Genomic DNA, 15,292 nt, shown 5'->3' on the forward strand with positions numbered 1-15,292 from the left:
CATAGTGACTGGGGGACTACTGATACTTGCTGAGTAAGAGCCAGGAGGTTAGACATGGGACTGTCAGTCCTGCACAGTAACAACTCGTAAATGTCCCGCCTGCTGTTTGCATAGATGAAAAATCTATTTATAATTATCTGAAACTAATTCTATTTCATATAAAATCATAAAATACTAGTCATATTTTTTATTATACACTGAATGAAACCATGTGTAAGTTAGGGAAAGATAGTTCTTTTGCTTTGCTTGAAGACGTACTAAGACTTGTTCACTGTTTTGCAGTCACTTTGCCAGTGGCAACCCTCTTGTAATATTTGAAGCACCAAAATAAAATCAGTCTCTATTTGTAGCTACCACAACTAAAATGATTCTAAACGGGTGCCAGCTATGTCTCATACTATAGTTGTACACAAACATTTCATTATAAATCACTTTCCATTTATTTCTTAACAATAAGATATGTTGAATTAAAAAAATTGTGACTAGCCTGCTCATATTATCTATGGTTTCCATTTCAGAATGGGAATAGGTCATTACAATATAAAACGCAGGTAGAGGGTCACAAAACATAATCAATGGATTATACATCCTATGTGATATAGGTGGGTGAGCTAGAATTACTGTCATAGTTTTAATTATAATGCTATGGATTTACATAGTCTTTTTTAAAAGCTTTCACATGCATCTTTTTTATACTTGATTCTGAAGAGGACCCAAAGAAGTAGAGAGAATGGGACTATCAAGATTCCCATTTAATAACCAAGAAAAAAGGGAGTTCAAGGACTCAGACCTTAACTCCCAGTCTGTTCAGCTTGTCCATTTCTTTTGAAAATTATAATTTGAGTAAAAAAAAATCAAACTACTATAATTGGTTTATTCATTTTAACTTCTGCATCTATCGTTAAGGTACTTTTGTACACATAACTATAGCCTGACAATAAAAACTAATCATATTTTAGAAAATGATATGATTGTGCTACCAATGTGCTGATTTTTAAAATGTTATTTTTGGAAAAAACCTGATAGTCATAGAGACTTAAATATGTTGTAATTAGCCTCTGAAATAATAATGAACCGTAACTGATTTACCTTCTGGGGTAATTTAATCGTGCCAATATTGTCAAAACAAAGTTGTTATTTTCTGAATGATAAACTCTGCATTTAAAGTATACAAAATAGTTGGCTGTTAAATTAAATACTATTAAGCACATTTTATCTAGGTAAAACAAATTCTAGAAATGCACAAGAGACAACAGATGAATGGATAAAAAAGATGTGGTACATATATACAATGGAATATTACTCAGCTGTAAAAAGCAATGAAACTGGGACATTTGTAGAGACATGGATGGACCTAGAGACTGTCATACAGAGTGAAGTGAGTCAGGAAGAGAAAAACAAATATCGTATACTAACACATACATGCGGAATATAGAAAAATGGTACAAATCCACCAGTTTGCAAGGCAGAAATAGAGACATAGATGTAGAGAACAAACATATGGACACCAAGTGGGGAAAGCGTGGAGGGTTAGGGGGAAATGAATTGGGAGATAGGGATACCAAATTGTACACTCTAAATATATGCAGTTTATTGTCTGTTAACTGTATCTCAATAAACGTTCATAAAAAAAAGAAAAAGAAAAAAAGAGAAATGCACAAGGGAGATATAATATACCTGACAGTCATTTTAATGCCAAGCTGTTGCACAGATGAAAGATTTTCATTCTTCACATTTACATCAGTAGCTAAAAACAATAGAACACAGGGTTATAAAAATGTATAAAAGTCTGCATAATAATCAGATTTTAATTGAAAATTGATGAAAGCAATATTTTTACATATTTTTATGTGCATTTTGAAAACACACTGATGAATCCTATTCTTCTAAGATCTGTCAGTTATATTTTTCAAAGTAACAGGAAACTTTACAAAATAACTTTTCTCCTATAAAAAGCATTTAAAAGTAATATTAAGTACAAAACAAATAATCACAGTTTTAAAGCAATCTACTTTTACTTGGTTCTCTGGACACAAAAGCTGTTAACACAAAAATGGTCTAGAACATTGTACTTTCATCAAGCAATGCATATATAAGATTTTGATAAGTATAATATAGGTAAGTATGTCTGTTTACTTCTTAAGGATTTAAACATGAGTGTTAGGAAGGAATAACTGGTATTAATCTACTTATAATGTACAGCAGTGTACGAGGGTGGACTGAACAAGTTTCTTCCTGCAGGCAGATTTCCTTTGTGAAGTACAAATTGTGATCATCTACCAAAAGCGAAGAATGGATTGTACAGTACAGAGGACTACAGAAGAGGTTGAAAGTTTGGATTAGTTTTGACAACACTGGATGACTAAATTAAGAGTGAACGCTCAAAAGCATCATTAGATAACAAGGAGGGTCTAGCTGAAACTTTCAATTTTGGGCTTTAGAAAGTAGCGTGTGCACATGTATGCGTGTGCACATACCACCCCCCACCCCCACACACACAAATGAGGAAACTGTCCAAAATCACATAGTTACTGAGCGATAGAGAGGGCCATAAGCTAGGTTTTCTGAATTCCGTATCAGCAGTTTTTTTCCTGTTACACACTGGTACATCTCATTAACAATATACCTACTTAACTCATGAATTTATTCATTACTTGTAATAAATCCCTTCTTATAAAGTAAGTGTGGAGCACCATGCTAGAATCTATGAGGGATAAAAGATAAATCATACATCATGCCCTAAAAGATCTTTCATGTATTGTCAGAGATAAAATTGGTATATAGATAACTCTGATAAAGATGTTTTAAAGCACAAAGTGGAACAAGAATGGTACAGCTAAAGAATTACATGAATTCGTAAGAGAAGGAGTGGTATTTAAACTGAACCTTAAAATATGGGGTAGACTTATCTGCAGAGATAAAGAAGAACAAATTAAACATCACTATTATGAAACCTCTACTCTTTGAAGCAGTAATAATTCATCTTCCAGCACTCTTGGTAAAGGTAACCTACTTCTCCTAGTTTGCCTAGGACTTGCATGGTTTCAGCACTTAAAGTCTCATGTCCTAGGAACCCCTCACAGTTCCAGGCAAACCAGAGTGGTTGATCACCTACCTAACCTAGAGGGGTAATTTCTTTAAGAAAAATAATAAAAAATTTAAAAGATAAGTGTCAGTTAATTTCTTGATAAGCTACAAGTGAGTTTTACTTATTTAGGTCAGAATACAATCTTAGCAATATTGCTAAATTTCATTCATAATGATAGCAATTAAGCTATAGTTGATATAGCGTAGAATTCCTTGCTATTTATAACTCTTCCTGTGTTAACAGATATACCTTCTGTCCCTGCAGAAGGATACCAATTCTGCCCCTCTCCTCACAAAAGGCTGAGCAAGGAAGACTGCTCAATGTCTTTTCCAGATTTTTCCAAACTGAAGTGAAGATAGTATTCCCCCACAGTGCCCTCACCATTAATTATAGGGCTATGAGGTACTCTATGTCTCCAGTAGAGAGAAATGAATCCAATAAATTGAGCACAAGGAGAGGGAGAGACGTAGAAAGGAAACAAATTGCTAAGGACAGCTTTACCCTATTATTGAATAATATGAGCCAGTGATTCTGCCTCTTTCTCTGCTTAGACAGAAAAAAAAAAAGGGTCTGATTTGGGTTCTCATCACTTGGTACTAAAAACATATACCACAAATTATAATTGTTCTCACTCACAAAATAATGGTAAATATTTAAACTATTAATCATCAGTCATATGCTCACCATGATTTCAAGTTCTTAGTCTTACCAACAGCATTTTTTTTTTAACCCAGCCATAATTTAAACATGGCTTTTCCAGTGTCCACTACAACACAATCAGATTAAATTCATTTGGGTACTGACCAGGGAGTTCTTTTTGTTTCAGCACCTGAATCTGCTCCTGGTGATTCTACATTTTATGATTTAATTACATTTTAGTTTCCTAAGTTTAAATAATGTAAAACTTTAGTGCTGTAATGTTGGTGACATTGGCTGATTTTGCAAAATTTAAATAGTTTCAATAAAATAACATTGACTTTATATATTCTTATAGCAATGGAACAGACCTATCGACTATCATAATGTGATATAATGACGTGATTTACATAAACTACTACCAGAACAATTTTAAGTTAGATTAGATAACACTCAGATTTCTACTACACATAAAATTAGATTATTAAGCATAAGAAATATCTTCCTTACTATGTAGATTTGTGTGCTTATAATAATATTTATGTTTCCCTTCTGGAAAGTATAATAGAGCCAGATATCTTAACAACAGAGTAGAAGCATGCAGTGAACTAAGACTGCTAAGAATGGGCATTCCCAATGTCACGAATTCTACAGATCAGGGTACCTTCTACCAGAAGACGCTAACCTCCATTACAGTGAAGAATGTAATAAAGTTAAGAATCAAGATGAGAGAATTTGCCCCAAAAGACTGTGACACTGAATATTATATGAAGTTTAGATTCTTAGTTCTTCGGAAAGGAAGAACAGAATCTTTCCAGAGTGGCCTAGCTATCTTTTGGCCCTAGATGACAGATAAATTTCCTGACGTTGTAGGAATAATTTCCCAAGTCTATTTCCTCTAAAAGCTTATGATTCTGTATCTTCAGAGTAAAAACTTAACTCTGCACATTTCAACAGAAAATGGTTTCCAATTACCGCAGTATATCAAAATCCTCTGAGGAGCATCTTAAAAATAAAAATGAATACTTTACTCCAGACTACTGAATGAGATTGCTGAAGGTGACTATCCAGTCATTTGTCTTTTAAAGACCTCTACAGCTTACTTCTTGTGCACTGATGTTGAGATCCACACTTAAAGGAATAAAACTGAACATTAGAGACAGTTACAATTGGACAGTGATACCATGCTACACAAATTTTACTTTAAAGAAGGTACTAGTTAAATCTCCAAAAAGACTTTTAAAGGAGAATATATGAGGTATTAAGTATACCAAAACAAATATCAAATATTCGCTCAAAAAATCACTAATATGATACAGATGTAGGTGACTTTAGAGTGAATAAAATTCCAGTAGAAAAAGAAGAAATGAAAAGTTTCTTGAAGCAGGAATGAAGCCAGAAAATGATTTACAGGTGATATATTAAAAAAGAGGCTTCAGTTTTAAATGTGTATTTGACATACAATATGACAACCTGACAAGTAGAAATGGATTCTGAACTACAAAAGTTCAGTGAAATAAGCTTTGTTACATTTAACCTGGACTAAATACAATTTATGAAACAGGAATTAAAGTCTTCAGAAATAAAATTGATAGAGTAAAATGATTAAGTAATATTCAGTGATAAAGCTGGATGTTTTCAGGGGACTCTGATGCATCACTGGTAATCAGTGATTTACTGAAATGTGCGCAGTAGTGTGTGGGATACATAATAAGTCTTTAAGAAACAATGAGTGAATGAATGAGTAGATGAATGAATATATGAATAAACAAATGTCCAATGAACAACAAAAACTGTGCTTTACATATCAAACTGGAAGCAAGGTAGAGATGGAAATAGATATGAACTTAAAATTTTTTCTGTATATTGAAATCAAGAAACAAAAGGACAATCTATTTCCCATTCCCCAGAGCCACTTTGAAGCATAACAAAATATGTTATGGAATAAAAGTCAACCAAACAATGACACCTATAGCATCAGACTTACCCTACTTACTCAACGATGCCTAATTCAATCTCAGCATTAACTACTTGCAATAACCAATCATTTTAATTATAAATATAATAATCCCAGAACAAAATGAGTTGAAAAAATTCTCTTAATATTGACTGAAATCACTCACTGTAGTAATACATTCTGTTCTATTTTTAATTTGGAAGGCTAGCACATAGAGCAGTGGTAGAAGAAATTAAATTTATTCTGCCTGGCACTTGGCTAATAGTGCGAAACTAAATAACTTTTTTGGAAGAGTAAAGCATATCTTGACTGGAGGACAAATCCAGTATTGGAGAAGCAGTTATAGCTTGGCTGTTTACTGACTCTTCTGAAGACCTGCTATATTGGTGATAAAGTCAGAGAACGCTCACCACACAAAGAAACAAACCAGTCAGTCCATTTAGTCCTACCTTCTTCCTTCCCTGAAGTAAGCCTGAGGGTTCTGTTGCTTCTTTTTTTCAACATATTGTTGTTATCTATCCATTTTATTCAATTTTTACTGCCAAAAAATGTAGTTCCTTATGACCAGTAAACTAGTGTAAGAGTCTCAGCATCCTAACTGATACAGTCAACATTATTTGGAAAACAGCATTATTCTTTTCCACGTCTTTGATTATACAATTGCCCTTGCCTGCAAGACTCTTCCCCTCTCCTATTTCTTTCAGCTGTAATAGCCCAGGAGACAGCATGAGAGCCACTCCTCCTGCTCTATCACTGCTTCCTCCTCTAATTGTCCCTAATGGCCTTAGTCAACACTGATCACTTTTTCCACTGAACACCTGTGGTATGTACCACGACCCCTCATTTGACAAAACCTCAATTCAAACCGCATAAAGGCTCTAATCTAGCACATTGCCTGAAACAAAGTAGCCAGCTGAAAAACATCAGTTTTTCATTTCTTTATTTCCTATTTTACCATACGCTGCAAATTATTTAAGACATCATTTTAGGTATATGCCCTATTTCCCCTCCTTGAGGACAGGGTCATTCATATTATATACCTCCTTGCAATTATTGAGCATACTCACAAACATGCTCCATAAATGTAAAACGGAAAAGAGCATATTTGCTGAATACCCAAAAAAAGTATAATGGATATTTAACTGTATATATTCAGTTTAAAAATATTTTAATAATCAAAAGGTGAAACAATGCAAATTTTTCTGATTTTTTTCCAAACTTTTGATTAACAACATGAAGAGAAAAAGGATAAAATTAAAATATTTACCACTCAAAAGGACTACTTAATTTATCATTTCAAAGAAGCAATTACAGACGGAAAAAGTTTCCAACTCGTTCCAGGGAAAATGAGCTGACAAATGGTTAACGTCTGTAAGGATTTGGAAAGATACCTGTATGGAGTTACAAACTGCAAGTGTGCAGTGCCTGTTCTCCTCTTTCTTTAAGAGGATAAACAGTCAAACTAATTTGATTTTTCCAGATTTGCAAATTTTGTAATGGATTGAAATCCTGAGGGAGCTAACAACAGATGGATGACTGTGTTATTCTAATTTCAGCAACCTTAGGGTTTAGCAAGCTGTCATTTTTAAAAAGCCAATCAATTTCTCATTTCAAGAAACATGAAAAAACATTGAATATATCCATTCAGAGTCTACTTTGAAACATCTTTTATATCAGAACATGGTTTTTGTTTATTCAAAGTAAATAGAGTGAAATTTTATATTAGCAAACCATTGTTCCACCAGCCAAAAAATAAATGATAAAAGATGAGGATAGCTAAAGCCATGGGAAGAAAACAATACTAGCAACAAGCTTACCATATCATAACAATAAATATTAAACAATCAATCAACAGGAGGCCACTTTATTTTCACCTGTACTCTAAAATGCCAGTGGATAGTTGATCAGCTGGCCTTTAAAGAATTTAAATTCACATTCAGGAACAGATAATACATTCAACAAAGCCAACATCTGAGATCTCCCTCAGCATAATTTAGAAATATAACAGAGGGTAGCAAATACATGCACACTGGGCAATCAGCCTTGTTGAGTATTTAGATAACATATACAACATAATGTTAATTTTAGATTATCTACAGAAAACATGACCCAGTGGAACAGTGTGCCAAAGAGAGCTGCAGAATTTGAAAATTATCACACTGAAGACGAAAGATACCCACTCTGGCAATGCAAATCTCCATGATTACCAATTCTTACTTATTTCCTCTTTTACTCACAGATTTGATCATTAATCCCTGTATATTTTCACATACTTTTTCAGGTTTGTTCATAAAGTTGTACTTTTCTTCACAGATGCTTTCTTCGAAATTCTCTTCACAATTTCTGTTTTCTTCCCTCTGAACCTCAGTTTCCTGATTTTAAATGTGATGATTATGCCTACTTCAGAGAGTACAGCTGACCCTTGAACAATGCAAGGGTTGGGGCGCCAACCCTGTGCAGGCCAAAATCCGAGTATAACTTTACAGTTGGCCCTCTGTATCTTCAGTTCTGCATTCATGGATTCAACAAACCACAGGCTGGTAGTACTGTAGTATGTGTTTATTGAAAAAAACCTGCAGGTGAGTGGACTTACACAGTTCAAATCCATGTTGTTCAAGGGTCAACTGTAATCACAAGGTTGAACAACATAGTGTATATCAGGTGCCTCAGCACACTCATTAATTCACAAGCAGTGGTCAATAGTTATCAATTCCCTTCACCTCCCTTAATTTATAATTCTACCTTGTATTTTCCTCTCATTTCTTTGTTTCATTTTCTTATAATCACTTTTATCCCTTTCCCAAATCCGCATTAGATGTCACTATGATTTAATTAGGTATTTGTTCCTATGTATGTTTGTAAATCCCAACAGATTTAGAATTCTTATACGAATGTATTGTATGAATATAGATGCTATGTAACAGTATGTATATTTAATCCAATAAAAAAATGCAAATGCTATATTAAAGATACAAAGGCATTTGAGACCTCATGAAACAATTTAAATTATCCATATACAATATAATATCAAAATGGTAGTTTAGTGAATGCAACAGGAGCACAGAGGAGGGACTTCTGATTGGGAGTAAGGGAAAGTGACATTCTAGCTGCAACTTTACAGTGGAGTTGGACATTTATCATATGTGTGTCATGGGGAGGAAAAATTTTATCCAGAAGGAACAGTAGGAGCAAAGGTTCAATGATATGAATGCACAGGATGTGTTTGGGCAGTGATGAATAATAGAGCTAAAAACACAGGCTGAGGGACTTCTCTGGTGACACAGTGGTTAAGAATCCACCTGCCAGTGCAGGGGACATGGGTTCAAGCCCTGGGCCGGGAAGATCCCACATGCCGCAGAGCAATTAAGCCCGTGAGCCACAATTACTGAGACCACACCACAACTACTGAAGCCCACAAGCCTAGAGCCCATGCTCTGCAACAAGAGAAGCCACCACAATGAGAAGCCTGTGCGCTGCAATGAAGAGTAGCCCCCGCTCTCCGTAACTAGAGAAAATTCCTGTGCAGCAACGAAGACCCAACGCAGCCAAAATTAAATAAATAAATTAATTAATTAATTAAAAAAACAGGCTGAGCCAGACTGAAAATGTATGTTTAAAAATTTTTTCTTTCCATGGAGATTGACACATTGTGTCTAACTTGAAAAAATAACACATATTTGAAGCATGGTTTCTTCAGCAAACAGAAAAGTCACATTACCCTTATGAGGAAGAAGGGCAACATCCCATGATGATCTATTATCATGAGGCTATGCTACCTCTCTGCTTTCTTTGTTTACTGAGCCCCAGGCGCTGGATATTCACCTTTGGGAAATTTTAGTTCCTCACTCTACTTCATCCTTTACACAGTTACTAAATTAATCCTCCTAAGGAACACATGAATCAAGTAAAGCTTCTGCTCAGAAATCTTAAAAGTTTTCACTATAATAGGCACTGGAGTAAACCAACTGGTTGACAAAGTACACAAAGCTCTTATCCTTCGATCCATTTTTTCTCTTATTTGTCAAACACGATTGACATTGTTAGTCTAGGTGCAGAGGTGAGACATGGAAACTACCCTACAGGAGTGTGCTGTCATGTGAAAAATTAGACATTAAGTCAGAATATGAGAAAAACATGACAAAGACATGTGTATTGGCTTTATACACTAAGTTGATGATTCAGTAATTTGTATTTTCCGCCCATACCTTCTCCCTAAATTCCAAATTCAAACAGCAAACATATACAGAGCATGTATACTTAAATGTGACATAAGTACTCATAACATAAAAATAAGCTCCTAATCTCTCTGAAGCCTATTCTTTGCCCATTCTTTATCTCAGTGTTTGATAATCTCATCCTTTCAGTGGCTCAGATCAATAACTTGGGTCTTTGACTCCTCTCTCTCTCACCCCATACTGAATCTGTTACCCAGTTCTGTTGGTCCTATTTTCAAAATATACCTAGAGTCCAAGTACTTCTGACCAACTCCACTGACATCCTCATCCAAGCCATTGCCATTTTTCATCTGTATGTTTTCAACAGCCTCCTAATTTGTCTCCTTGCTTTAGCCCTTTGTTCTTCAGTCTTCTCCTGATACAGCAGCCATAGGGATCTTTTAAAACTGTAAATCAGAATATGTTATTCCTGTGTTCAAGACCCTGCCATGACTTTAAAAACCCTGTCCAGTGGTTAAGATCCATAATTTCATTGCTGAGGGCATGAGTTCGATCCCTGGCCAGGGAACTAAGATCCCACAAGCCACATGGTGTGGCCAAAAAAACAAAAACAAAAACAGAAAAACAAACAAACAAAAATCCCACAAACACACCCTATATAATCCTCTCCTCTCTAACACCAATCCCAACAATTCTTCCCCCTTACTCCTTTTGAGCTATACTAATCTCCTTCCTAGTCACTCGCTGGAATTCTCTCCCTCTGGAAACATCCATGTATCTTATTCCCAACTTCTGCTAGTCTGAACACTATTTAACATTGGAAGCCCCACCCCCAAACTAGCATTCCCTAGACCCCATACCTGCTGTGTATTTCTCACTTACTACCATACCACTTGACACACTGAATCTTTTACTTATTTACTGTCTGTCTTCCAATCAGAAGGTAAACTCCACAAGGCAAGAAATTTCGGCTCTTTGTTCACTCATGTGTCCAAGTGCTTAGAGCAGTTCTATTATATAGTAGAGAAAAATATCCATTTATTGAATAAATGAATGTGTATCTGGAGAAGAGATGGTGAGGTTGGCAATACTGCTAATAGTTTAGTGTCCCTGAGAAACAAATATGAGGCATGAAGAGAAAGAGATGATGCTAGAGAAGAAAGGAGAAGAGTAACATAAGGCCTTGGGTATCATAAGAAGCTTAAACTTATGCAGTGGTCAATGGTAAGCTTCTAGGAGGTAGAGGAATGAGTGGGTCAGATTTACACTTCATAGGTCACTCTGAAAGCAGCGTAAAGAATACCACTGAAAAGAAATGAGACTCCAATTAGAGACATCAGGTAAAGAGAATGTTGTAATAACCTAGGCAAAAAGTAATGGTTGCCTAAACTAATATAAAGAAGAGTAGAGATAGATATAAGTAGATAAATTTGAGATATATTAAGAACACAGAATACGGTTTGGTGACTGGGAGGGAATCTGGCTTAGGTAGACAGATGACTGCACTGCCCACAAAAACAGACAGTGTAGGAGGAGGATGTATCTCAATGAGGTGTGATGAGGTGAGGTCCCTGTTAGGCATTTTGAGCTTGAGGGTTTTTTAACACAACCAGGTGATGTTTACCTATTAAGCATCTGGAAATTTGAGAATGAAGCTTATTGATCTTTGAGTAGAAGAAGTAAATTTAGAAGTCATCAATATATAAGGTGGGTAAAACAGTACAAGCAGATGAGATCACTAGGAGATAGTGGATAAAAACAGAAGAGTGAAAGACACTGCCTTAGGGAAAAACAATTTTTAATGGGTAAACAGAAAAGAAAAAAAAAAAAGCTAGAAAGTTACAAGAAAACCCAGATACTTGCACAGAAGAAACTGAAAGATTTCTGGAATGTGTATGGCACAAAGGGAGAGATTTTTTTAGGATGAAAAGCCTTGTGCATATTTGTATCTAATTGCACTTCTCTATGAAATATTATCTATTTGCGTTGCACATTGAGCACTTTCCAAAATTCAAAACTTTTAAACTGTACCTGTATATTCCACTGAGGGAAAGCAGCATTCAGATGGGCTTTCAGAGAGATGAAGCACAAATTTTTCAAGTAATTCTACTAAAGCTGTAATAAACAAGAGAATAATTAGGATATTAAAGGTCAAGAGTAATATGTGATACTGTATCTCTAAATCACAGACTAGTAGATAAAAGTCATCAGAATTTCACAGTTATGCTCTTAAGGGGGGGGGCTAATGCAAAACATATCAATTTAATATTCATAGCAATGTTTCCAATGTAAATTAAATTTTAATAGCTTCACTGAGAACCTATTGAATGTAAAACTGAAAAAGAATCATCTGTTATCTTTAGATCCTCTAAGGATTACTTCAGAATTTGCTAAATGATTTCAATTCAGAAAAAAAAAATTATCACAAATTACACTATAATATCTTACCATCATTATGCACACATGCGGAAAAAAAATTATGTGAACTCCAAGACCAGAATCAATGCATAGCTCATATCCCTTTCAAAAGCAGCACATATTAAGTGTTTTATATACTTTGCAACAGACAGTACCTGTTCAAGGCAACCAGATCAAAAGTAAGTTTGTCAGGGGTTGGGGAGAGGGAAGGATGAATAGGCAGAGCACAGAATTTTTAGGGCAGTGAAACTCTTTTGTAAGATACTGCAATGGTGGGTATATGGTCTAACAAGCTCCATCTCATGATATAGCTTGAGCTATATCTCAAGATAAAAATGAAATTTTTTATTCATGGAACTCTATTCATATTCTGATTTCAAGCTGAAGTAAATATTTAAAAGTATGAAATGCAACAGTCAAGGATCAGAAGGGACACCAGTATTGTAAATTATTTAAACTTACAGTTGTTTAGATTGGTTCTATCTTCACATACACAGGCATAAATTCTCCCACTCTTAGAGAAATCTTTCAAGTGTTTTCTTTCCCCCCATGAATCTATACGTAAGTAATAGCCCTTAGGTGAGAGCTTTCAATTTCCACGTGTTTGCTTATAAATCACCTAATGCTCTCTCTTGAGATTATAATTTTTCACAAAGAATGTATCAATGAATTTTAGATACAATCATTCCTAATTAAGGTGCGAGATACACATCAGTAACAAAGATTATATAAAAATTTAAATGGAAATGTCCATTTAAAACTCAACTATAATCATTCTCCCTTTAGTACAACTGTATGTTTGCTACATGCTGTGTATTTAAGCGAAGTGGCTGAATTAGTGGGAAGAGTCACAGCACACTGCTAAACAATTAATTGAATCCAATGCCTGAAATCAGGTTTAGCCATCAGACAGACAGTTAAACATATGTCAGTGAAGATAAAACACACATCTTTGAAGGTGCTAAAATACAAAATGATTTGAAACAAGAGTCACTAGACTAACTGCAGACTTTGCAAAGCATACTACTTTCTAGCAAGTACTGATCTTGAAATATGAAATTATGTTATTATATCAATATATTGGAGGCTTATAAAGTAATTCTATGCATCCTATATAAAGAAGACATCACTGAACTACCTAGAGAAGGTTCTGAATTTCTGCTGATTCCAATATATTTGCTTTGCCCAGCAACCCATATGAATAGCACTATGCACTTCCAAATCTTTTGAGGGATAAGCTACAGTCATGCAACAATTTTAAAAACTAATCCATATATATGGCAGTTGAACCCATGGCTACAATTTATTGGGACCACCTCTAATTAACCAAACATAAGTGTAGCTAAACTGCATAATTACTAGAATGGCTATCTCAGTATGACTCAGTATCTCCCTGTCAATTCACTAAAAATTTCATCATATGTGACTCAAGGAAATTAATTCACATAAAACATTTCTTAACTTTAAGAGTAAATTAAGTCTGGGATATTACTGTCCAGAAGGTAAACTACAGAATATTGTTTTAAGTAGATTTTTATTTCAAATGACAGACCTGGAATTTCGATAAAAAATTTTAAATTAGGAGCTGTCTGCTTTTAATTCTTTTTATTCCCTAGGGTTGGACTATGACATTAGTAGACTATAAAGCCAAAGTTTATAATATTTATATAATAAAAGAGGACATGGATTTTACTGCTAAGGAAAAACTGAACGCAGATTGTTCAGGGATGCTTGGATATTGACTCTGTTTTCTCCCTTGGCATTGCCTTCACAACAGCAGCTGGTTCCAAAAAAACCCAATGTTTGTAAACATGAAATATTTCTCCAGCATTCACTCTTTAATTCTTCCATCTTTTATCACTGCTGGCACATCATCAGATCACAAGAAAATTACACTATGCATTCAATTTTTTCCCAATCATCATCCTGCATGTAACCACCAGATGGTTGTTCCTTGAACACTTCCTTATTCAGAACTTACCACAATTCTCATCGCTCTACACTCCAAGAAGTCAGAACTCTAACTAATGCATTTCAAGCACTTTACAATCTCACCACATCCAACTATGTTCACTTTTTATACAAATTATAAGCACAGACTATTTTTCTCAATGTTCTCAAGTAGTTTATATTCATTCCTCTTTTTTAAAAGAAAGTTTGTACAATTATAGATTGACAGGAAGTTGCAGGCATAGGACAGAGGTAAAGAAATTCCTTTTTCCTTCATTTAGGGTACGTCTACTGGTGACAAGTTTTTCATCTGAGAATGTCTTGATTTCCTCAATATTCCTGAAAGCTACTTTCAATAAACACAGAGTTCAGGTTGACAGTTCTTTGCCTTTAGCACTTGAATAATGTCATGCCACTTCCTCTGTCCTCTGTCTTTTCCAGGGAGAAGTCTGCTGTCACTTGCACTGATTTTCCCTTGTAGGTAAGGTCTTGTTTCTCCCTCCCTGCTTTCAAGATTTGTCTTAAATTTTCAGAAGTTTGACTATACAGTTGACCTTTGAACAACCTGGGGGTTGGGATGCCCACCCACTCCTGCACAAAAAATCATGCATAATTTACAGTCCGTTCTCCTTATTCACATTCACAGATTCAACCAACCTCAGATCATCTAGTACTGTATTTACTACTGAAAAAAATTCTGTGTATAAGTAGACTTACACAGTTCAACTCTGTTTTTTAAGGGTTAACTGCATTGTGTCTTGGTGTGGATTTCTTTGAGTTTACCCTTTTTGAGGTTCTTGAATCCACAGGCTTTTTTAGGTCTTTTGCCAAATTTGGGAAGTTTGCAGCCATCATTTTTTCAAATACATTTGTAGTTTCAATCTCTTTCCATGGCTCCAATGATGTACATGTTAGATCCTCTGTTATGGTTCCACAGGTCGTTGGGACTCAATCTTTTTAAAAAATTTTCAGTCTGCTTCCTCTCCTGATATCTTCAAGTTCACTAATTCTTTCCTCTGTCCCCTCTATTTTATCGTTGAGCTCATCCACTGAGGTTTCTTTTCTTTT

At 35.0% G+C, this 15,292-nt stretch overlaps 1 protein-coding gene across 4 annotated transcripts in view; it reads right to left on the bottom strand.

The window, feature by feature from the left end:
• Window positions 1-15,292, bottom strand: part of TBC1D32 (TBC1 domain family member 32) — a 208,683-nt gene that overhangs the window by 35,980 nt on the left and 157,411 nt on the right. For 3 of the 4 annotated variants that reach the window (XM_057738443.1, XM_057738445.1, XM_057738444.1), the window contains 2 exons: window positions 11,888-11,971; window positions 1,678-1,747 (listed from right to left, as the gene is read on the bottom strand). In XM_057738443.1, the coding sequence (XP_057594426.1) occupies window positions 1,678-1,747; window positions 11,888-11,971 (154 nt within the window). Of the gene's footprint in view, window positions 1-1,677; window positions 1,748-10,141; window positions 10,303-11,887; window positions 11,972-15,292 lie in introns of all 4 variants that reach the window. The other variant, XR_009054257.1, reaches the window with a different exon arrangement.

Source organism: Hippopotamus amphibius, chromosome 6 (genome assembly GCF_030028045.1).
Source record: "Hippopotamus amphibius kiboko isolate mHipAmp2 chromosome 6, mHipAmp2.hap2, whole genome shotgun sequence".
In the NCBI taxonomy this organism is placed as follows: Eukaryota; Metazoa; Chordata; class Mammalia; order Artiodactyla; family Hippopotamidae; genus Hippopotamus; species Hippopotamus amphibius.